The sequence below is a fragment of the Danio aesculapii genome, chromosome 25 (genome assembly GCF_903798145.1).
Source record: "Danio aesculapii chromosome 25, fDanAes4.1, whole genome shotgun sequence".
NCBI lineage: Eukaryota > Metazoa > Chordata > Actinopteri > Cypriniformes > Danionidae > Danio > Danio aesculapii.
In genome coordinates, this window is record NC_079459.1 from 14398066 (window position 1) to 14424719 (window position 26654).

The 26654-nt window shown below is 34.0% G+C and overlaps 1 protein-coding gene across 1 annotated transcript; it reads left to right on the plus strand.

Moving 5' to 3' along the window:
- Window positions 1–560: 560 nt before the first annotated feature.
- Window positions 561–26368, plus strand: pkmb (pyruvate kinase M1/2b). The gene is made up of 11 exons (XM_056451398.1): window positions 561–772; window positions 2524–2702; window positions 2776–2867; window positions 10565–10696; window positions 10791–10977; window positions 12247–12517; window positions 15565–15715; window positions 15795–15947; window positions 20492–20658; window positions 22844–23025; window positions 25936–26368. The coding sequence occupies exons 1-11, from the start codon at window positions 576–578 to the stop codon at window positions 26040–26042; spliced, it is 1818 nt and encodes a 605-aa protein (XP_056307373.1). The 5' UTR covers window positions 561–575; the 3' UTR covers window positions 26043–26368.
- Window positions 26369–26654: the final 286 nt, after the last annotated feature.

The following is a 26654-nucleotide window of genomic DNA, read 5'->3' on the forward strand; positions in this document are numbered from 1 at the left end:
TTGGGTGAACTAACCCTTTAATAACTTTATAACGTGCAGAGTGAATGATACGTATTGTGTACTGAATTTGACGATTATGGCAATATTAGCTGCATATTTATGCAAAGCTTCAGAGGATCTGGCCTTTGCTGGTCTGTGGAAATGGCATACAGTGCCATTCGGACTAGTATTTCTCTCATGGGCATCAAAGTTTCAGCTGTAGGCCTTCAGCTATTATTAGCACTCCAGATGCCTGACTGTAATGGCTGATATTTATGAAATGACATGAAGGCGTGTAGGGGTGTTGCAGGACTGTCATGTACTGTTCTTTTTTATTTAAACAAACAGTATACTAAAAAGTAATAGATAATAATTGAAACAAACGTCAAATTATGTAAACTATCAAGCTAAATTAAAATAGTATAACTGGAATTTACGCAAAAAATATTTTGTTTATAACGTGCTCTTTGTGCATTAATTAAGTCACAAAAATTTCACGACACTTACTTCCTCACATGTCGGTTCGTTTAGCCTTCCAGTGGCGTTTGATTGGCTCTTCGCATCAGAGAAAATAGTCCAGAATAAATCTTATAATTATGTCAGTATACTCAGTAAATCGTGTTATAAATGTAATTCTATACAATACGTGCAAAATATTGAACTATACAGTCAATCCAGTCCTGGCGGAAGAACACATTGCTGTGAGAAGTAGTTCCAGTCGGTACAGACTGGATAAGTTCAGACAGTGGCGGATGAAGAGCTCAGAAGTTCCTGCAGGCGTTCATCAACTGAGGTAAGAACCACCAAACTTTACAAAGGATTTAAACAGGGCGGATAAAACGCACTAAACACTTATTACAAACTGAAACTATGCTTTAGATGCCCAGAGACTTGTTTGTCACGAAAATAAACATTTATTTGAACGATTAATTTAATATAATTATGGAAATTAGCAGCCACTACTGGAGTTTCACATTCATTCATTTTCGTTTGTCATCTATTATACTTTGGTGTTTATTGATTTGATGTTTAACAGAATATTATATAGATATGCTTTATATATTACTACTCTAATATTTAATTATGTATAAATGCATCATTTTAAATGTGTTCTTTTTCTTAGTATTACTATTTTTATTAGTTTAGTCAGTTTGTTGCTTGTTTTAGTGTTTATTGATATTCTGTTGTTTATTGTTATTAAATTTTATAATATTTTGTCAGAATAGTATTAAAGTTATATTATAATATTAAATTATAGTTATTATAAATATTCTATAACATATAGTTGTTGTTAATTAGTTTAGATAAAACATTTGGAACATGAAAGTTTTGTTGTTTATTAACTTTAACAAAATATTTAGTAAATATATATTTTAAATAATTTAAAAAATATTATATTTTGTTTTATATTATTGGTATTATTATTATTATTATTATTATTATTATTATTATTATTATTATTATTATTATTATAGGACCTTTTATTTTATGACTCTTGACAAGTTGTCTTTTTGCCTTGTTTGCTGGAATGTGTGTAAGAGTGTGTGCAGTCATGCATTTAAACCCACTCTTGCTTTCTGGCTCAGACAGAGCTGACTGTGACTCATTGACTTTTCATGGAATTGCTTTGAAAATTTGGAGCAACAACTGAAACCAACACAATTCAATTGATCAGTGTACTACTGTTGAGATTTTAAGGACCTGTAGAATGATTGATTGATAGAGAATGCACATAATATTATGAACATGGGAAACCTTATGAAAATGAAATTTATGTGAAAATGATCTATAAATATTATTTTAAAAACTCTTTAGCACTAATTAAACATCTCTTGATTCCCTTTCAGCTGTGTGTGGTGTACTTTAATTATATTCATATTTTTAAAAATCAAATTAGATGATATGATAAATTTATGATAAAGTATATTAAATAATAATAATACAATTAATAATAAAACGAAGAACACTTTCACTGATGTTTATTAAAAGATTTCATTAATTATAGAAGTACACATTAAAAGACTTTGAGGTTGATGTGTTGACTACCACAAAACTTTAAAACTTTTTAAGTTTATAAAATATAAAAATAAACATTTATTTGAAAGGCAAATTCATTCATTCATTCATTTTCTTGTGCCTTTATTAATCCGGGGTCGCCACAGCGGAATGAACCGCCAACTTATTCAGCACATGTTTTTTATGCAGCGGATGCCCTTCCAGCCACAATCCATCTCTGGGAAACATCCATACACACTCATTCATACACTATGGACAATTTAGCCTACCCAATTTGTAAGGCAAATTGAAATTATAAAACATTTTTTTTACAATTATAAAACATCTCATTTGCACCTCATTGTATTTTTGAAATTTATTATTTTAACAATAATTATTTTAAATGCGTTAAGGTGTGCTTCTTTCTTTGAAATGGTGGTGGAAAGGTCTTGCAGCTTTTGACATCCTCTCCTTTTCAAAGAAAATAATATTATATCTCAACTTCATGATTATTCCTGCATAATCTTCTACTGTCCATATGTTCTCCAGGACTCTTCTAGCAGACGCAGCTCCAGCCATGTCTCAGACAAAGACTACGGCCTCTGGCTTCATTCAGACACAGCAGATGCCTGCTGCTATGGCGGAAACCTTCCTGGAGCATCTGTGCCTGCTGGACATTGACTCTGAACCTACAGTGTCTCGAAACACCGGCATCGTCTGCACACTCGGTCAGTGAACCACCACGGGAAGTTAGCATTGCAAGGAAACATTTTCAACATTTTGTGGTATTTCTTAATGCAGGACCTGCTTCACGTTCTTTGGAGACACTGAGAGAGATGATTTTGTCCGGCATGAACGTTGCACGTCTGAACTTCTCTCACGGAACTCACGAGGTACATGATCTCATCCATTCCTGATCATATTCTATTAGCATTCGTACTTCTGCTAAAATGGTAAATACTTGTGTAATGAGGTTTACTGATTTGTGCATTAAGGTTTCTTTTATTTGATCAAAAATACAGTCACATTGTAAAAAATTATTTCAATTAAAATATTTGTGTGTGAATAATTTCTGTTTAAGGGGCTCTTAATTTAAAATTGAAATCTTTTGTGAGATTTTAGTCACACTTTTAGTCAGTTCAATGCAACCTTGATAAATAAAAAAAATTATTTCTATCTTTTAAAAATGGATATTACTCAACACTGTTAAGTAGATATCTATTAAGATTTTCTGAAAAAAAAACCCCACCAATTTTTCTGTTTTTCTATGTGAACATGTATGAAAGTTTTCTCAAGTCTTGCGTGTCGCACACGAGAGCCACATTTTTAATATGGCATGCTGAGTTAAAAGTTTAAATTTTTACACCCAACACTACTCATCATTGTCAGTTTCAAAGCAATGGGCCAATCAGAAGAACTCAGAGGCGGGATATCCATTGCAAGATTCTACTTACATTAGCAAGTTGGCATCTCAACTGTTTTCTTTGACGTCAACATGGAGGCTCTTTTTAAAAAAACTTTCCTGGAACGGTGTAGACACATTCTGTGTTAATGATCCTTTAAGCAGCACAACTCTTCTTAGTTTCGGGCTTGACTGTACATACATTTTTTGTGAAAATGACAAAAAAAAACACTTGCATTATGCATGCCAGGCCACTAGTTGGCAACGTCACTCAGTATTTTAAGCACACAACTACCAATTTGTAGTTTGCCATTGTTGTTTTAATATTTCTGAAAAGTTAACCAGGGAAATTTTCTAGTTCAGTCATCAAAAACATAAAAATTTTGCTTATGATTATTTATGAGTTAAAAAAATAGGTACACTTGGGCACTGATAGCCTTATAGGCAGTGTGCTGACATGTAGCACAATTGCACTTCATGGATCCAAGTTCAAATCTCACAACCCTAGCCCCCCTCTATAAATAATAATAAGTCTTAAAAAGGGTACAGTACATTTGCCATATTTCTTTTCATGAATCATGATCCAGTTGGGGAGAATATCATCAAAAATTTGCACTGTCTCAAGAAGGTTACCCTACATGTGACTAACTGTTGGGGGAACAAACAGTTTTAACCCAAAAATGACCAATCAGTCAGATGAAGAAGAGCTGGAGTCAGAGATTTAATTAAAAAAGACAGTTTACTGAAGATGGTTTGCAGTTTCATCAACAGAAGCCAGCTTCAACACTCTCACAGTTTAGGAATAGAACACACACACACTAAAATACAATCTGTTTTTTGTGTACTCTCAGCAGTTTTATCAAAACAGGTTATAACTGGTATTACATCTAAACTGGCAGCTTACATACAAAGGAATCAACTTTAAAAGATTTAACACATAAAATGGGAAATAACTCAGCAAACAATTGTTCCAATTCTTCAAGAGTCCAGGTTCACTCAAGAAGTCTCCTTGACCTCTGACCTGGCTGGGTAGATCCGAAGGAAAATCATTTGAAATACAGAAAAGCAATAACGCACATATTATTCTAGTTTTACACTGAAGTGGGATGACACTAAGGTCATCATATAATCTAAGCTCTTAAACATTCAACATTATTAAGAATTATAAAGCCATACGAATAGAAATGTGTTACTCCATCCTGGAGCGCACATCAATCAGAAAATTCACGCTTACCTCACTGACACATAAATATTATTTATATTTTCACAAAATCACATTTTCATAGAGACTATAATGATATATTTTTCAAAAATTCACATTTTAAGGCCCCCAAAATGTTGTGGTTGTGAAAATGAACAGCTAAAAGGCATAAACAGTTTTCAATTTTTTCTTTCAATTTTCTGTCCTCTATGGCTGCATATAATCAGGAAAACAAATGAGATTTTTAAAAAGTATTCAAATAGAAATCAGCTCCTGATATATAATAATATTTCAGTATATTACTCTTACTGCATTTTTATCTAATAAATGCAATGTTGGCAGACATAACATAAAAAAATTATACAACTATACCAACTAATAAACTAGTTTCTCATCCCCTTAGCCAGACTTTGCGTTTGTACCAGCGCAGGCGCTCCTATTGTGGCATTTCCCCAGAGACTCTTCAAATGTCAGAAGTTGTAAGCTGATCTTGTTTGCAGCTCAGATCTGTCTGGTCGATACGTTGAGTAGAGTCATGTTGGGCTCGAGCCAGAGCGTGAGTTTAGAATGACCTCTCCCTGTTAAAAGTCATGGCTTTTTACCTTTTTTGCATGACACCATTGCTGCGGGTTACTTTTATCAAGTAGATATTTCAGTCTCAGGACTTCAGAAGGTCAAAAGCTCATGTTCGTTTTTAGTAAAGGTGCTTTACAGGTCACTGTGAGCATACAGTGCACTGATTGGTCGAGTGTAGCATTTTCATGTTGTTATTTTATTGAGATGTAGAATATAAATCCTGAATCATTAATTTGAAAAAGATGAAAATACATCTATAGTGCATTCAAATCTGAAATACAGCCTTTTTAAGTCAATAATTTGAATGTAAAGCATATTTATTTATTCATTATATATTCTATTAATATAGAAATTTGCCTACAATGTTAAAACATTTTCACTGAGATAGCAGGACATTTGTCATATTTGTTCACTAAAACAAACAGTTTAAGGTCAGAAGCAGTTAAATGTTTCTGTGGGTCAATGGAAACATAACCGGTCTCTCCCTGATTCTATATATACCTCTCTGCCTTGCTTCAAGTCTGTGATTGGACAGAAAGAACAGAGACTCTAACGCTGATTGAGCTGTTGACTTTACAGCAAAGGCATGTTCACTTTGTTCTTCCCTTTGCAGCTTCGTGTTCATAGACTTTTACAGGTTTCAGAACTCATGCTGTCAATCTCTACAACTTTATCTTCCTTTTAAAAGAGTAAGAATTCTCATACAAGCAGAACAAAGAATGAAGAGTAAAAAAAAAAGTTTTCTTTAAAAAAAAAGGGGCATTATGATTGATTGCATTGGCCAGTGGCGACCCCAGAAACTTTTCTTAGTGGTGGCCAGATGAGGCCACACCAAATATTTGGGGTGGCACAAACAAACAAACAAAAAAATTCAGTGTAATGTTATTTTTAATGTACTTTTTGTTTCTGGTTAATGAAATAACATGGTTTCATTTAATTTAATGAATTACTCTTAAAATATTGCAATTTATTCCTTGAAATAATTGGGCAAGTACATGTGCAAACAAATAAAAATCAATATTTAGTTTAAAAACACTCTTCAGATCTGTTATTTTTCACATACTTTTACTGTACAGCATACAGCATATGCCATGTCTAAAATGAATGAAGATGAATGAATGAATTAATAAAATAGACAAATTTTAAAACAGAACAAACTGAACAAAAGGCATTACTATATTCACACACTCACTGTTGTAATGTAAACGGGATGCTGACAAGGGAGCTGTGGATCCAGGTTTATTGAGAATGGTCAGGCAAGCAACGGTCACAATCAGGGGCAAACAGATGTATGCGAGCAAATTCAGAGTCATAGTCAAATACACAGGCGATTGGTCAGTACAGGCAGGAAGCAGACAACATAACCAAACAAACAAGGTGAGGGTTAAAAACACGGCAAAGCAACGCAAGGAAACCACGTCGTAATGTTCACAACAGTGTAACAAGACTCAGCAAAGAGGTGTGCATTTGTGCTGTGTATATAGTCCATGTAATCAGTTCATGAGCAGCTCCCAGCCATGAGTGTGTGAAATGAACAGGTGCGTGTGAGCAGTGCACGACTTGAACTTGTAGTCAATATAATGGCGGATTTGTAGTTCTTTAGTGAACTGTGTGTTTACCAGCGACTTGCAGCTGCTAGATCGCTGTTGATCATAACAACTATACAGACCCTAGTAATATAATTTATTCATATTCTTTATTGAGCCACAATATTATTAATACAGCTTCTTCTACTGATGTACCTTTTTACAAAATGCATCCACAAAATTATTGAGATTTTTGGCCCTTGTGAGTCAACAAGCAAATAAAATGGAGGCGCTAAATATCCTAGATTCTGAAAAGCTGATTTCAAAATGCATTTATTTATTTATTTTTGTTTTGTGGTTTTCAATCAGATTTCATTTAATAAATTTTCATTTAAACATTAAGAATTTCTTAATAAATGTGTACAATCTCATGAACCCAAAGTCGTGTTTCATCTCTCGTCGTCAATCAATAATAAACAAATAATGTTCTAAGAACTTTATCCTTCATTTTTATTTTAAAAGAACGTAAAGCGAACTTGAAATTGTTGTGATAAAGTGAGCTTATCTGCTGCCGTTGAACGTCAGTGGTTCATTCCCGAGGTGCAGCCAGAATAGCATAACTGTCAAACATCTATTTGGCACATGCTTACATAAAGAAATCAAGGAAAATTGCCATTGTATAACAGCATGCATATAATATGTAGTAATCAACAAAAGCGAACATTCTGTAGAAATGTTAACAGAGAACATAGAAGTAGTTAGATAGTTACTTAAGTGAATACATGAATGTATGTCATACTTGTTGTTTTTTAAAAAATTGCCATTGCTGTCTGTTGAACGTGTATGAATGCTGTCAACGATGATTGGTGGCACCAACCGGTCCACAATACATTTGATGGCTGCATTTTATTTTATTTATTTATTGAACTGTTGTGAATTTACATGATTACATTTAAACTAATAAAATCAACAGAAAAATCATATTGGGGGTGCCCCTGGCGTTGGATTAATATCTCAATGCCAATAGCATCTACTGTAATATATGTTTGTTTCATTTTTGTTTTTTAACCCAGATGTTAGTGTATGCATAAAGTTTCATGCTATTTGATGGTATGTATGAACAGATGAACACTAGAAAGATTCATCTTTGTCCAGTGTCTGCACTTTTCTCTCCACAAATTGTGTGATAAAATAACTTAATATTTGTTTAGGAAAGTATTGCAGATACGTTTTTTAACTTGCAGTGTGGTGTGTATTTTTTTTTCCCTATCTACCGTATCTCCTTTTTTTTCTGATCTTGGCCCAGTTTAGCATTGACACAGATGGCATTTTTCCATGCATGGTACGGCTTATTTTGGAGGGGTTTTCTACTGTGTACCCGATAGCTGGCACCTTTTATTACCACCAAGGCTGAGGCTGCAAGTGAGCTGTATACTGTTACCAAAATGTGACAAACACTGCATATACTACTTGGGTAGAGAGAATTCCACGTTCTGATACACAAAACCTGCTGGATTAAAAAAAAAAACATTAAAAAACAACCCCTATAGGATAATTTTACCCGGCTGTTTCACAAGCAGTTTAAGTTCGTAGAAGAGCCACAAATGGTCCTCTCATTGTGTGTGGAAAACCAGAAAGATAAAAAAATGCCAAATTTTTAACACTAAGGGCCAACTGCAATTCTATTTTTGTATCCCTACACCTTCCCCTTCACCTTGAAACAGAGTGTGAAGGGGAAGGGCTTTAAAATTTACCCCTAAGAAATGGGTCAGCACTACAACACCTGCAGACTTCATCATATGTCATCGCAAGCTCTTCATATAAGATCAACGGTCGCGACTGCTTTAGTTATTTCAGTTGCTTTATTTGTTGGTATTTATCTTCAGGAAATCCCTAAGGCAACGATATCATGTTATTATAATGATATAATGTGGCAATAAGCTCATAAATGTACTGTGCATTTACACCGTGGGCATATTAATCTATGTAAACACAAAAAAACAACATAAACATTATAGCAGACACTGTAAGCTCATTCCCAGCTCCTAGACTTTTCTGAAAGGGCCTGAAAGCCTACTTTTTTGAAAACGTAACTCGAGTTACTTTTTAGTTTAAATAATAGCTTTTAAAAAATAAATTGCTGAATTAAAATGAAAGTTGTCACAAAGAATCACGCAGTCAATGAGAGAATGTGTTGATTATTTTGAACGCATCGAAGAAAAGAAAAAGCGGATTGTCTCAATGGACAGTGATTTTACTTATGACTAAAATAGTACAAAATAGTACAAAAGTAGCAAACGCATTGCTTTACACTTTCAATAATCTGTACTTTATATACAACATGTAGAGCTCTGGGGTCAGGAAGTTGCATAGATAACATTATCCTAAAATATTTTTTATGTTTTTTTTTTTTAAAAGGTAAATGAAGGTGTAAGTTACACAGTGTGTTGCTAATTGCAGAACTCCTCTATTAAAAAAAAAAGTAAAAAACTAGTTCTGAAAGAGATCAAGCTTCAGTCAGGTCAGAAAAAGTAATGCAAAAGTAACTCAAATTTAATGTAACACATGACTTACCATAAAAAGTAACTAGTAACTTAATATTGTAATGCATTACTTCCAAAGTAACTTTTCAAAACACTGCCAATTGCCAAAGATCAATAACCAAATTTAAGCCAATTTGTCTTTCTATAACCTGGAGAAATTTGTCCATTCTTATAATTTTTTCTTGCTTAAGTTATTATCGTGTGTTTATCACTTTCAATTGGTGAAGAATTCCACTGCAAGGATGATAAGAAGTAAAAAGAGTTGTCTCGGGTACACCTGAAGCAAATTCCAGTTCAATTCATTAGTACAACACAGTTATGCCGCAGAGTTTTAGCGTGCAAAATTGTCCAATGGCACTGCAAAAGGGGATGGGATCAAACTAGATGATTAGACATTTAATAAAGCGATTGGTCCATATATTAAATTTCTGTACAAAGAGGTCATGTTTTGATCTTCGATTGGTCTCATGATGCGACTTTGCAGGTCAGATTTTACCAAGCTTGAACTTTGCAATGCAGCGAACTTTGAAACTTGTCCCACGAGCTTGCGTTCCAGTCACATTTGTTTGCTTATGAATGGAAGTCTGAGGGGCGAAAAAGGGCTGTGTGACCACGACTTCCCTTAAACCTTTTGCCATCAGTGTCGAATTGTTAAAATGATTTAAAGTTAATATTTAAAAGTGTATCATGTGTGCTTTTGATTAAAACATGGTCCCATATAGCTGTATAACTAATTGACTAATTGTATGACTGTATGACTAATTGTAGAAAATAATAAAGGGTTTTGGCTTGAGATCTTTGTATTATATATATTTCATATATTTTTTACTTGTCAGAATTGGCATTTATTTATTATTCTTTTGTTTTTTGATTAACATTTTAGATTACCTCTTATCTATACTAAATTAAAGTCAATTCATTCAAAATATTTACTATATAAATAATATATTCAAAATATCACTTAATTTTATTAGTATTTTTTATTTATTTGTTTGTTCGTTTGTTTGTTCGTCCGTCCGTCTTTCTATCTATCTATATTTATAGTAATAATAATAATAATAATAATAATAATAAATAAATAATAATAATACATTTTATTTAAAGGAGCCTTTCTGGCAACTCATGGACACCATACAATAAAAACAAGAGCAATAAAACAAGAAGAATAACATAAAAGTATACACAGCTAGTGCAGATATAATTAAGTATTAAAAGCCAACTTTAATGTGAGTTTTAAGTCTTAAATCTATCGTCTAGACTGTTATCTACATTTATCTATTTGCATTTATTTTTATGTATTTGTATTTGTAATTTTATTTGTAATTGTATTTATTTTATGTAGTACCATGCTGATACCATCAAGAGTGTCCGTGAAGCTATTGAGAGTTTTGGAGCTGGTACCATTGAATACCGACCTGTTGCCATTGCCCTGGATACCAAGGGCCCTGAGATCAGAACTGGGCTTATTAAGGGTGTAAGTTTTGCAACTGGTTTTCTGATATTTCTTTTACAATATTAACAAGTGTGATTTCACATGAATTTGACTTCGGAAATCAAATTTCTTTCAGAGTGGCACTGAGGAGGTCAAGCTTGTCAAAGGTAACATAATCAAACTGACTTTGGATGACAAGTTCATGGACAATTGTGATGAAAATACCCTGTGGCTGGACTACAAGAACATTACAAAGGTGGTGCAGCAGGGCAGCCATATTTACATAGACGATGGTCTGATTTCACTCAAGGTTAAGGAAATTGGTGAGTTCCAAGTTAAAGATGACTTCAAGTTAAAGGGATTGTTCACCCACAAATAAACTACTCACTATTTATTCACCATCAAGTGGTTTTCAGCCTTATTTTTACTGTTGAACACAAAATAAGATAATTTGAAGAAACCAGTAACAATTGACATCCATAGTAGGAAAAATTCTGCGTATAACTTAGTGGTTACCAGTTTCCAACATTATCTTAATTTGTGTTCACCAAAAGATGAAACTCAAACAGGATTGTGCCAAGCGAAGGGTGGGAAAATAACGACATAATTTTTAGTCTTGATTGAACTATCCTTTTAAGTGAACCTTTCTTTTAAAGTTTTAGCACTGCTTTTTTAATTGTTGGTTGTGCTTCTGTTAACATGAATAGAAGTGAACTTTAAGAACTTTAAATGATAAGGTAGCACTTCAAATAATATGTACCCACTGTGAAAACTATGCGGGCACCTATGTCAAAATGACACCATACAACATGCCAAAAAAACATGTTCAAAATACAAATTTATTGCGTTTTTGACCACCAAAATAATAACACAAAAGTTATTATAGTATAAAAAAGTTTTATTCAAAGCTTATTCTCAAAGCTTTGATTCCATATTACAAATTACAGTAGATTTTGTTTTTCTGCAATGTATGTGAACTACCTTGATGTCAAAATGACATCAAATTGAAGTCTAACATTGCCTTAAAAAATAAAATAGTTACAGGACAATTCTGTAAGGCCAGATGTCAATTTGATGTCATTTTAACATCAAGGTAATCAATTGACATTAAAATCAATTTTAAATTTTTGCAAATCATGTTTGTTGATGTAGTTTGGACATTAAAGTGCTCGCTGGAAAGTGAGTGGCTTTGTCCTTTTTTTTTTTAAATGAAAATTGATAATTTAACGTGACATAAGTATCATAAGCATATCTGTGGCCAAAATTCTTTTGAGATCACTGAGTTACTTTGGATTTTCTCTATTCCCTACTGTGCAGTAATATTCATTATATATTCGTAGTATTGTTGCGGAAACACTCGTTTAGAAATTTTGGTGGTCATTAATGTGTGCTGAAAGTAATTTGTTCATTCTTATGAGTTTCCTTTTAATATTCAATGGTTGAACTGTGAGGAGAATAATGTCTCCTCATTGTACCCAATTGTTTATTCCCATAATTCAAGTGTCATGGGGCACAAGAAAAAGTTGGATAATATTTATATTTCAAAAAGGACGGACAAAAACCAATTGTGTTAATCTTGCCGATTGTTCCAGGTTCTGATTTCCTGAACTGTGAGATTGAGAACGGAGGCATGTTGGGCAGCAAGAAAGGTGTGAACCTGCCTGGAGCCAACGTTGACCTGCCCGCAGTGTCTGAGAAAGACATCAAGGACCTTCAGTTTGGTGTGGAACAGGGCGTGGATATGGTTTTTGCCTCCTTTATCCGCAAAGCTGCTGATGTGCACGCTGTCAGGAAGGTGCTCGGAGAGAAAGGGAAGGACATCAGGATAATCAGCAAGCTGGAGAACCACGAGGGTGTGCGCAAGTAAGTAAAGAAATAAAACATATTCTTGTATTCGTATTATAGTATAATACATACTATTGAATATTTATTCATAATATTAAATACAGTGGCCTCAGGTGAAGAGCGGGCACAAATGGCACTCGTGAAAAAAAAAAAAAACTGCAATAAAATGTAGCTTTTGGGATGTATTTGGCGAAATATAGGGAAATATGCAATATAGGCTCATTCTGAAAATATAGCCCTATATACATTTCTGGAGATTGAGAATTATGTAGCCAGAAGTATGTATGGCTGCATTTCGTCTTTAAAACGAATGCTACAGGGTGGTATGATGCCGTTCCTTTTTGCACTTACTAGCTGATCGATTACCTCAATATGGACAGCTTTTCCTCTCTTACCAATTTGTCCAGTTAGCTTGCCCTGTATGTCAGCGGACTTGAGATGCAGAGAGGAATTGACCACGACAATTGGGCTTGTGTCTGGTGAAGAACAGTTCCAGAAAGTGGGTAAGACAAAAACAAAAGTAAATAAAATAAACAAGTAAATAACAGGGTTAGAATGTGGTAAAATCTGAAAACGTGGTAAAATACAGTCGAGAACTTTTCTTTAGAGAAGTGGGTGGGCAGATCAATCGGTGCTTTTGAAAATACTATTGGTTGGATTTAGGGAAGGAGGCGGGTGGGTCAGTCAATCAATCAGTCAGTCAGTCAATCAGTCAACAGCAACCTCTGGTGGATTTATGCAACAGCAGGCTCTAATGGCACTCGCGAGAGAAATTTGAAATCTGAAAAAGCGTACACAGCGGCCACTGGTGGATTTGTGAAAATAAAAACTGCAAAAATGTTGCTTCTTGAACGTATTTGGCACTCTTCAGAAATGTATATAGCGGTACATTTTCAGAATGAGCCTGGGTTGGAAATATAATACATAAAATTTAAAAAAGAGGAAAAAAGATAAGCATGAAAAATTTATATAATGAATAAATGTAATTTTGTAGTTTTTTTTGCAGCATCTCATTTGAATCTAAATGTAATATGTTTCTATTCCTAAAGATTTTATGTGACCACTCTTATTTTATTGAACAAAATGGTTTAATGAAATCTTTTTTTTATGTACCAAAATATATTATATATATATTCACAGAGAAAAGAATACAAATAATAATTTTCAAAAGGGGATATACTCATTTATGCTGTGTGCACTGCATGTTACTTATTCAGTAAGTGTATATTACATATTACTTTAGTGATAATAAAATATAAATTATTAATATTAAGTTATAATAAAGAAATAATACCTATTTAATAACTGATATATAATTTAACATAAATATATTTGTAAATGTATTATATAAAATATAATTACCTATAATTAAGAAATAAATGCACACTTAAGTAGGGTTGGGTACCAAAACCCAGTGTGGCACCGATACCTTTGTAACCGGTATACACCGGCAATCAGCAAATGAATTTCGGTGCCTATTTCCGGTGCCACTGGTGCTGCGACAAGAACGTAAAGCAGGTCGTACACCAAAAGTGCCGCTTGGCGATGCGCAGTGTTGCGCCACGCAGCGCCATGCATTTTAGAATTCTAATCATAGGTTTCTATTAGGGTGCACACACCGGCGGCTGTCCATGGCGCCCAGCCATGACTCAGGACACTGTTCATATTTCTGCCACGCCACAGAGCGCCATCTGAATAGTTTCATTTTAAATAACATGCGAATGTGCGCGTCTGGTGTTTCATACTTTCAACTGTCATGTGCGTGCCGTGTCATGGCTCTGAGTGGCGCATCTGGTGTGTGACGCCCTTAAGAAGCATCAAGGGGTGCATCAAAGACACACATAAGAACGTGTTGTGTCACACTATCTCTAAATATTTAATTCTAAACAGTTTTAAGGGATATGGACACAGCAATGTCAGGTGTTTGTTCTTGTTGCTTATAGAAGGCAAAGCGCACAGTACGGCGCATGCGGTGAGCGACTCCCTTCATCGCACACATGATCGCATTGATCTAATCTGCTCAAACTAAGCATTTTAAAGTATGGCTATATTTTACAAGAAAGGATTCTGACACCAACATGCAGCAGATGCTTTACAAAAGTTGCGTGTAAGGGGGGAAACACGTCAAACTTATGAAATTTAAAAGCTCATGGAATCAACTTAAAGGTGAGGAATGGACTGTTTTTGACAGCTTGTGATATCATCTGGCACTTTCAGTGAGTACGTTTACATGGACACCAATACTCTGATTTTAATATGATTAAGACAATATTCTGATCAAGAGTCTACTACGTAATCAGTGATTTTTTTATTATCTTAAAAGACCACAGACACAAACTGCAGAAGAAACACTTATAGGCTGGTGACGCAATGACGTAATGGATCTATGTGCTATAACATGTAACTGGGAATTATGAATGTAACATTCAAAAAGCAACTCATGTAAACACCTGAATAATATTATTGTCTTATTCAGATTAAGGCAAATCATTAGATCACTGATGTCCATATAAAAGTAGTCACATGCCCCAAACCCAGAAAAAAGGTGTTCTCTGATTTTAATGACAGCCTTTCCACAGGTTAATAGTAAACTAATATAATGTCATTAGCATAATGCAAATCTTGCAATCATGCTAATAAACAAATGATCAAAAGAAATATATTAATGCAATTCAAATATTTAAATTTGAATTGATGTTTACTTTAAACTTACTATAAATTTATATTTATATTGTTCAACTATAATGATAACATTTTTTTGTCAAATAATTTTATGGCTAAAAATTATTAGTTCAGGCACCGTTGTGGCACTGGTACCGTTTTAAAAGTATCGATTTAGCACCGGTATCGAAAAAACCCAAACGATACCCAACCCTAAACTGACATGAGATGAATAAATTAATATATTATACTATTTTATTTGAAATTGTAATAATAATAGAAAATATGTCTGTTTTTTTCTGTATCTTTTTATTAAACACAGCCAGAATTGACATAATTCTAAAATGTGGTTTTTAATACCGGACTCGCAGACATTTTCTGTTTCTTTCTTTTTATTTGTGTAGGTTTGATGAGATCCTTGAGGCCAGTGATGGTATCATGGTCGCCCGTGGAGATCTGGGTATTGAAATCCCTACTGAAAAGGTGTTCCTGGCTCAGAAGATGATGATTGGCCGTTGCAATAGGATTGGCAAACCAATCATCTGTGCCACACAGGTTATGACAGATATGGTGCAGGAACGAGTGAGCTGGCTCAGTTCAACCGGCATGAATTCATTGTTTCTTTGACTGACAGATGCTGGAGAGCATGATAAAGAAGCCTCGTCCTACCCGTGCCGAGAGCAGTGATGTGGCCAATGCTGTGCTCGACGGTGCCGACTGCATCATGCTGAGTGGAGAGACTGCAAAAGGAGAATACCCAATAGAGTCTGTGCGCACACAGCACCTGGTATGATCAAGAGTGCCCCCTTTTGACTTTTGTGCCCTAAAGTATGTCTAACTAATATTTTATTAATACACTTAATAAGACCTGCTTTCACAGACAGTTCTTTGACTAAGTCAAGATTACACCATTTAAGTCATTTTTATTAAAATGCCTTAGAAAAATATCGTTACTGGAGTACTTGAGATAAAACAAAGACACTAGCTATGTTTTCATCCAAAGCTGCAAATTAGATTTATGTGAAAAACTTGAATATTGCATAAAACATTTGTAAATAAAGCAGCATTTCCATCCAATGAGTCAAAAAGAACAAAATCATCACCAAAAATATTTACTGAAGTAAGAAGTAAATTAAATATAAAAATAAGACAAAGAACCATGGTTTTAGAGCCATGAGACACTTTTTGTTAGCCCAGCCACTCAACGCAGTTCTGGGAGCTAATAATACTGAACCACTTTGATGACAGACTTTGGCTAAGGGATTTTAAAATGACCAAATAAACATTTCAGGTATTTTATAATTTGGTCGGTCCACTGGTTTGTCCATTGTCTAATGCTGTACTATTAGTGGTTTTTCATCAGATATGTAAACATAGCTACTGTTATACTGTTAGATGAATCATTGCTGGTGTTTTTTCCTGTTGAAACAGTTCAGAATGACATTTTTGTCTGAGATTAGGTTTAAGTCTTGTCTGTGAACCCGGTAAAATAATTTTAGCTTGCTAAGCATAGCATTCTTGTACTAAATCCCTCTGCTGAAAAAACTAAATCCCTCTGCTGAAATAACCCTTCAATGCAAGGTGACTTAGGTACACTTTCCATGCACTTACTATAGTTGTTACATGAATTATACATAATTACATGTTACTAACACTACATTTAACCAACATTCTTACCCAACAATACAGTAAGTACATGTAATTAATCAATATTGCTTAGTAGTTAAGTGAATACCGCAACTACGTCACCTTAAAAATACAAGCAATAGAAATCATCATGGAGGTTTAATGGTTGTCATTATAAATACTATTAAAATCCATTACATTTTAACCATTAAATACAATGCATTTGATTGGTTTCTTGTGTATTTTAGTTCGTATTTCATTTGAATTTGATTTGATTGATTTGTTTTAACAAGGCACCAAAAGTAGGTAAAACACTAGACTGCAGTTTCCATTTCAATCAGGATAATTCCATTATAACCATTAAAAGCATTAAAACATCTGTGATGATTTCTATAGTTTTTTTCATATCTAATCTGCCATTGAAGACTAAAGACTAAGTTAAATCTATGTCTGTACTGACTATATTAGCAATACACTTTTCCTGTGTGAAAAAATACACTTTAGCATACTTTTAAAAATAGTACTTATGCAAACAACCCATTTAAGTTAATAATATGTGCTTTTTTAGACCAACTGCAGTAAGACTTAAGTACATCATCTGTGTACATCATTTTATAATTTCTTTCTCTTAAATATGCCTCAAGTGTACTGCCAAATGTACTGACAAGCATTTATGATCAACTTGTATTTTGTACATTTTAAATCATGTATTTACATGCATTTCATTTAAATATATAAATGCTGAAAGTAAAATAGATTACACATGTACAATTATAATCAGGCTTCATTTAATTAAATACAATTAAAAAGGTAAACATACAGTACCTATTGGTACAAATAAAGTGAACCTGAAACAGAGGCGTATGTCAGTATTAAAGTATGTTCAATAAGTAACAAAATGTTTTTAAGGTAGTATTTAAGTAAGTGTGCAGTATATAGTAGTAGTATAGTATAGTGTATAGTAATAAACTGTAGTAAGTGTGCAAAATGTACACAAATATATTAGTGTTGTTGTTTTTTTTAATATAAGTACTTGGAAGAAAAAAACTGATTTAAAGTACACAGTGCTTTTCAATCAATACAATTAAATGTGCTTTCTTTGAGTTAGCCTTGCAGGTTTTGTGCTTTGACTTGTTTGTTTCTGTGCCATTTGTAATTAAGATGATCTCGTGGATTGCTGTGGTGATTTCTCGCATGCTTTTGAGGACCTGCATCATGTTTAACAGTTCCAGCTTCATCACTCATGATCAGCAAAGGTTTTTATCATTGTCAAATCAGTTTAAGTTTCATTTAAATGAGTGTTTTGGTGTACCATGATGCCAATCATTGTATCAAATTGTAATATTATACAGTATATACTATAGTATGATAATACTGAAGTTGCAATATGGTTTACTAAAGGAACACTCCACTTTTTTTAAAAATGCATGATTTATTTTACAATAATTTTCTACCATTCAGCCAATGTTGGAGTCTGGCAGGAGCACTTTTAGTTTAGCTTAGCATAAATTGTTGAATTGAATCAGAGTGCATCCAGAAAGTTTTCATAGCGCCTCACTTTTTCCACATTTTTTATGTTACAGCCTTATTCCAAAAATAGATTAAATTCATCTATTTCCTCAAACTTCTACACACAATACCCCATAATGACAATGTGAAAAAAGATTTTTTGAAATTTTTGCAAATTTATAAAAAAATAAAAAGCTTGAAAAATCACATGTACATAAGTATTCACAGCCTTTGCTCAATACTGTGTTAATGCACCTTTGGCAGCAATTACAGCCTCAAGTCTTTTTGAATATGATGCCACAAGCTTGGCACATGTGTCTTTCGAAATTTTTGCCCATTCCTCTTGCAGTGCCTCTCAAGATCTATTAGGTTGGATGGGAAGCAACAGTGTACAGCCATTTACAGATCTCTCCAGAGATGTTCAATTGGATTTAGGTCTGGGCTTTGGCTGGGCCACTCAAGGACATTCACCGAGTTGTTGTGAAGCCACACCATTGATATTTTGGCAGTGTGCTGCGGGTCATTGTCCTGTTGGAAGATGAACCGTTGCCCCAGTCTGAGGTCAAGAGCACTCTGAAGCAGGTTTTCATTCAGGATGTCTCTGTACATTGCTGCATTCATCTTCCCCTCTATCCTGACTAGTCTTCCAGTTCCTGCTGCTGAAAAACATCCCCACAGCATGATGCTGACACCACTATGATTCACTGTAGGGATGGTATTAGCCTGGTGATTAGCCGAGCCTGATTTTCTCCAATCGTAACGCCTGGCATTCACTCCAAACAGTTCTATTTTAGTCTTATCATACCAGAGAACTTTGTTTCTTATGGTCTGGGAGTCCTTCAGATGCCTTTTCCAGACGGGGAGTGGTTTCCGTCTGTCCATTCTACCATACAGGCCCGATTGGTGGATTTTTTCACATTGTCAGTATAGGGTATTGTAATTTTGTGGAAATAAATGAATTTAATCCATTTTGCAATAAGGCTGTAACATAAAAAATGTAGAAAAAGTGAAGTGCTATGAATACTTTCTGGATGCAGAGTAGACTATTAGCACATTACGCAGGACCTGAAAATTGTCTCCAGCTGGGTAATAGCATTGTGTAATATCATTTCGCCTGCTGTTGTTCACATGTTCCTTGATTATGCTGAAATGTGAAGATTTTTTCCATCAGTCTTAAATACAATTTATAATTCGGCATCAAATGTGCATCGATGGTCTGGTGGTGCTTTCGCACAGTTGCATATCCTTCGCTGAAGCCTGATACTGATGCACACCTCTCCAAAATGTAACTACACATTGCGGTGACACGTAGCACAATTGGTTGGCTTGGTATTATTACACATTCACAGTTCCTGCCTCTTTCTTCCTTGAATAAGTGTGAGTTTGAGTGTCTTCTACAGTAAGTTAGCATTTCATGCATTTCTGGTGTAAACAAAACACCCACAAAGAAAAACAGAGAAACAAAGAAACCCCATTGACGGCAAGTAGAAGTGCATGGCATGCACCATGGGCTATGGCAATCACTATACACAGAAGCATAATTCGGCCTTTATTATTCAATGTAACTACAGAAGTGTCAAGCTTTATATAGGAAACTATTGAAACTCTTTTTTAAATGAGATGCTAATAGTCTGATCCACAGGTGTCAAACTCAGTTATTGAAAGAGCCATAGCTCTGCACAGTTTAGATCCAACCCTAATTAAACACACCTAATCAAACTAATTTTAATGCCTTATATGTGCTTTAGGCAATTTTGATACCTACATATTGGTGTGTTGAAGCAGGGCTGGAACTAAACTCTGCAGTGCTGCGGCCCTCTAGGAATTGAGTGTGACACCCCTGGTCTAAAATGATTCAGAGATTTATACAAAAATGAAAAAAAAAAAATTTTGAGCCAATAAAAGGCTATTTTGTGCCGCACTGCCCAACAGTGTTTAGCGTGCAGGTTTCACTCTCCCTCCAGCCATACACACTGTGTAGTGAAGCAGCTTTCACACTGGACATGGAAAGCACTGCTCTATGAACCCATTATATTCAATGGCTTGCGCTGTGCAAGGCTGGTTTTTTGCAGCAGAGCTCACCTTCGACTAGCTTGCGCACATTGGTAAAAGTTAAATCAACCCCAAATTCGGCACTTTTAACAGTACAACATTTTTTTGTATCCTCATTTGTGTCCTTATTACGTGTTCCATTAGATTGCCCGTGAAGCCGAAGCCGCCATGTTCCACAGGCAGTTGTTCGAAGAGCTTCGTCGTACCTCCCATCTGACCCGTGATCCCACTGAGTCTGTGGCCATTGGCGCAGTGGAAGCCTCCTTCAAGTGCTGTGCCAGCGCCATTATTTGCCTCACCAAGACTGGCAGGTCAGAGACACTATGAATAACCCGAAAGGCTTACAGTGGCATTTACACACATGCTAATATTAGGTACAGTGACCTTAACCAAGTGTCGTGTACATGAACTGAAGATCATAAAACATATGAATACATCGTCAAGTCATTTTTTTTATTTCTATAGTGCTTTAAACAATGCTAATTTTGTCAAAGCAGATTTACAGAGAAAAAAATGCTTTAATTGACAATCAGCTATTATGCAATTGGTGAAAAAAAAATCATAGTAAGACACCATTGCTATTGTGCAAATTTAAAAGCATAGTTCACCCAAAAATTACCCTCAGGTCTTTCTAAATAGGAGTTTTTTTTTCTGCTGAGCTAAAATAGAATGTTGGAAAACAGTAATCATTGACATCCAAATAGGAAAAGAAGTTACTATGGAAGTCTACTGGTTTACCACATTCTTCAGAATATCATATTTTATGTTCATCAGAGGAAAGAAACTTGGATGAGAACAGTAAATGATGACAGAATTTTTATTTTTGGGTGAACTATTCCTTTAAGAGATATTTTCATTCATCCAAACTTCATTTTATCAGTTGTACACAGTTAGTTAGCTGCATTTACTTTAATATATTGTATGTTTTGCCTTGTGGCTGATTGAGATGCTTCTCGCTGCACTGAGTGAGACGGTCTGACCTTTTCAGGCCTGAACCTTGACATTTCATAGGCTACTTTAAACTCCTTATTCACTTGTGCCACATAGAAGCAAAAGGGCACACTCTCTGGGGCTCATGTACAGGACTTGTGTGTTTTAGGCTGAATAAAACCTTATGAGATCATGCTTTCAGGAAAGCATAGGCATTATATCTATTTAATGGGCAGCGATCTGGAAAACTTGGCTCTGATTGGTTTAGTTGTATTATTATTATTTTGTACTGTATGATAATTGGCAATGTTGCTTTTTAGTTTGCTAATAGTACTTTCACCCTAAATCAGCTTTTTAAAAAGTTCTTAAACTTTAAAAGTTGCATTATTTACAGTCAGCTGTTTATTGTTGCATCTAAAATTGGTATTTTTTTTTTTAATTTTTTGAAGTTTTTAATGTATTTTGTCCAGAATTTTTCAGTCGTGCGGTGTAATTTTAAAATAATTATTTTGAATTGAAAATATGTGACTAATGCTATTATTTTATACATATTTTACATTGAATCTTACATTGAATTAAACATAAACTATTAAATCTTATAGAATAATAATAAGAATTATTATTATACATGAATACATTTATTTTTAATGTAGTAAACACAATGTTTAGTTATTGTGGTTATAGAAATCTAAACAATAAATAAATACATTAATATTAACAATAATATGATAAAATATTTTTTACAATAATATTATGTTTACTACTATGTAATTATTTTTAATTATATAAATAAACAAAGGAAACTATATTCTAATAATACACATTACAGGGTGTCTGCGGGGTCTTAAAATGTCTTAAATTTCAAAAACAAAATTTTAGGCCTCAAAAAGTCTTAAATTCACTGAAATATAGGTCTTAAATAAGTAAAGCTACTCAATCTGTACACCCAACAATTAAAAAAAACATTTAGCAAAAGTAAAATTTATTAACTCTATTAACTAATATGGTTTAATTGCCTTCCTTACAATAACATTTGTTTAAAAGTTCTCTATGTATTTATGAATAACTGTATGTTGTACATAAAGTTAATTTATTATAGTTTTTAAAACTTTTGCTAACAAAAATATATGTATTGACTCAGCTTGTTTTGACTCATTATTTAAAATATGTCACTAAGAAATAACATTTTTTTTTTTACATTTGAAAAAAAGCCACTGGCCATTACAAAAAAATCGTAGTGTTTTGCCATGTGAAAGTGTAAAATTTCATTCAGAATGGTCTTAAAAAGTCTTAAAAAATCTTAAATTTGTCTTGATGAAACCTGCAGAAACCCTGCATTAATACTGTTAGTATTAAATTGAAGAATGTATTCATTTTTTGTATTGAAAATATTACTAATATTTTTAATAATGTCTCATAACATTAGAGCATTTTAATTACTAATTATGATTAATTTGAAGATTAGTAATATAAATGATGATGATTTGAATTATTAATATTTTATTATTAATATTATTAATATTCATTAATAAAAACTGTCTGTTTTTGTTAACTGTGTCTCCTCAGGTCTGCCCAGCTGCTGTCCAGATACAGGCCTCGTGCTCCTATCATGGCTGTGACCCGTAACGGTCAGACATCTCGGCAGCTGCACCTGTATCGCGGCGTCATCCCCATCCTCTACACCAAGCCTGCCAATGACATATGGGCTGAGGATGTGGATCTCCGTGTCAGCTTCGCACTGGAGATCGGTAACCAGAAAACATTACTTGGTTTACTGTCATAGACAAAAGTATTGGTATAATTATAATATGTAGATCTACTGAAGGTTAATTAGATCATTTTTAGTCGGAATTTAGTAGAACATTAGCATAACAGCTACTGCACAGCATAGTTATCCACAACTATCATATTATGTTAATGTTAGTGACAGAGAAGAATGGTATTGATAACAAATTTTACCTTCCAATGAACAATAAAACACTGACAGACAATCAGAATCCACTCAAATTTGCGCAATTAAAGAAGCACAAACCTAATTTATGCTTATGGAAGATTGCAGTGCATATTTCATAATAAACAGACACTAATGTGGATACTAATATAGTTATGTTTATGGATCCTTAACTCCAAGGTTAACAACCTGTATAGACATACTGTAGCATCATTGTTAAGACAAGCATTTTGTGGGTCCATCAAGTTTTGTTGCCTTTGTTGGTGCTTCTGCATCAAGTAACAAAGGCATCATCTAATTAGATAGCTTTATGCTAATACTAGTGCAGACGGCAGCTAATCACATTTGTGCAATGCCAGAGAATACCAGCATATCAACGTGGAGGAAAAGCTTAATATCATGGTTGGAAATCCAGAGTGATTTGTCAAAAACTGGATGTGATTGGCTGTTGTCATCATGAAATTTGTGGCTGCTTTAAAGCAGGGGTGCCCAAACTTTTTCTTATGAAGGGCCAAAAACCAAACTTGTTGTAAAAAATAGTTGCCATAGGTAAATTCCTAATTTATTTAATAACATTTAAAAATGACTAGAAAACACTGCTTTATAATAACTAATACAAGATTTTTTTACATTTTGCATTTTATAATGAACGTATTACAGTAAAAACAAAACAATCTCATTTATAACAGAATTACACTAGTTTTTGCCTTGATTTGCTTTCCAATGTCTTGTGTATAGTCCTCTATCTGTTGAATGTCAGTATTTATATTTTTAAAAATCTGATTAATTTACAACATTTAATTGAAAGATTTAATTTCAGTCTGCTTTTTTTGTTGCTCAGCAATAAAACGAACAAATTAAAGCTGCAAGCAGCGATGAAAGAACAAAAAATGTTACGTCAAATTAGAAATGACGATCTCTGTGTTAAAGTCATTCGCCCCAACCCTCTCCATCATTCTCACTATCCTATAATTGGGATGGCGGACCAAATCAAAGGTTACAAATGGGCCAACTTAGCCCCGCGGGCTTTACTTTGGTCATCTCTGCTTTAAAGAGATGAAAAAGGTCATCATTTACTTACCTATTCTAAACCTGTTTGAGTTTTTTTTAAATTTTGCTCAACACAAAAGAAGATATTTTGAAGAATGTTGGAAACTTACAACCGTTAATATGCAAACTATTTTCATACTGTTTTAGCATTCTTCAAAATATCTCTTTTTTGTTAAACAACAACAACAAAAACCTTGTACAGGTTTGAAACCCCTTGAGGGTGAGTAAAAGGTGAGATTTTGGTAATGCTTTAGTTTACAATCCGCAAGGTACCACATAAGTACAGTGAAATAATGGTGTACTTTTCTGTAAGTATAGTATAAGTATAAATAATGTATGTGTAGGTATAATGGAACAAACTGTAATGCTTGGTTAACAAGGGGGTAACAACCAGATATGCAACATGCAAAGTACAGTACTTTTCTTTAAGTATTGTATACATATAAAGAATTATGCAAGGGTGGTGACAACCTAATACAACCTTCGTAAGTACATTATTAATAGTACCCTTTTTAAGTCCTTGGGTTTTATATGGGGTGTTTGGTAAATAAACGGTGTGCAACCTGTGAAATTCTAAAACCTTATAACGGTCGATTGTTGAATCTCAGTAAATGTATCAGTGATGTTTTTGTAGAAAAATGTAGTGTGTAATTTGGCCTTCAATAAATTAAAACTGCTGCTGTAGTTATCTCTGTTCTTACTGTTTAAATATAAACTTGTGCATTGAAGTCCAGCTTCTTCCCTTCTTGTTTCCTGTAGTTAAAGTGTTAATACAGCATTTGCAGGTTGTAAATTAAAGCGGTGCATTGTTCCCTCCTTTTTCCCTGTTTTAAAGGGTATATATAGCATTTGCGTTTGGTAAATTAAATTAAAGTACACAGTAATTTCAATATACTACCACAGTTCTTTGCATGTTGGATATCTGGTTGTTACCCTCTTATTACCCAAGCATTACAGTTTGTTCCTTTATACCTAAACATACGTTCTTTATACTTAAACTATACTTACAGAAAAGTACACCATTATTTCACTGTACTTGCACGGTATTTTGCGGGTTGTAAACTAAAGCGTTACTGAGAATATTTTACATTTTTGGGTTAACTATCACCCAAATGAGAAAGTTAAAGCTAAAAAATATCACAACAATACTGTACATCACTTAACATTCACCAGAGAGAAAACTTTATAGTACAATACCAAACTTTAGAAAGGGTGTTGACATTTGCCTGCCATTCTCTGTCTGAACTGGGTTTTGTGAGTGCGCTGGTTATATAATAATTTCTGTGCAAACAGGGTCTGCAGAGTTATGGAATTACATATTTTGAGAGGCAGGTAGAACCGCCAATCGTAATACTTGGACCAATAATTTTGGTTGGATAAACTTTTCTTGGTCCTACACCACTTCCACAGTACATTAAAATACATATTAATTTGGATCACTTAATTTAATGACTGCTATCATGATACGAAGAGACTTTTTTTTTTTACCTATTGAACCTTTAAGATTAATCTTAAAGCTAACGTGTGTACTAAAAGTTACAAACTGAAGTGAGGCATACGCAATGGCTTATGTGTGGTCAAGAGAGTTTGATATTAATATTGTAAACATGCCACTAAATATGTAATTCTTCTTTACACCCTTCATTTTGATTTTCAGGCAAGCATCGGAAGTACTTCAAGTCTGGTGACGTTATCATCGTTGTCACAGGCTGGCGTCCAGGATCTGGATATACCAACACCATGCGCATCGTTGTGGTGCCTTGAGCTCAACCCCATGAACTGTACCTCAGCCCCCAACACCCTATAGATTCATACGCAAACATTTTGTCAGCTGTTCATTCTCCAATTTAAGCTATTTAAGTTTCAAAAGCAGACCTGCGGTGTGGTTCACATGCTTTAAACCCCCAGCAGACTTAGGAATATCGTTTAATCCTTATTCATCCCACTGGAAATTCTCTTCATCATCATTGTACTGTATGTGTCTACAGTGACATTTTTGTATCCTGAAATATTTAATTCCATAATTTTTCCCTATATGTTATTTGTTGTTGTTTATTCTGAAATAATTAAACATCATATCATTTTGTTGACGTTGAGATTAAATGTTGTGCTCTCAAGTTATAAGGCATTTGCAAAAGCAAATATTACAATAACGCCACCCTGTGGTCTAAATAGAAAATACAGAAACTCGACAATTGGGTCAGTCCAATGGCATTTCTCATTTCTCTCCTCTACCTTATATGCTTAATTTTTGATACTTAATATGTGCATTTGATGCACATGTTTAATAGTTTTGACATGGAACATCTGATTGGCTACTCAGTTTCAAATTTAATGTCAATTTTACTTTAAATAGTCATTCTGCATCCCAGGTAA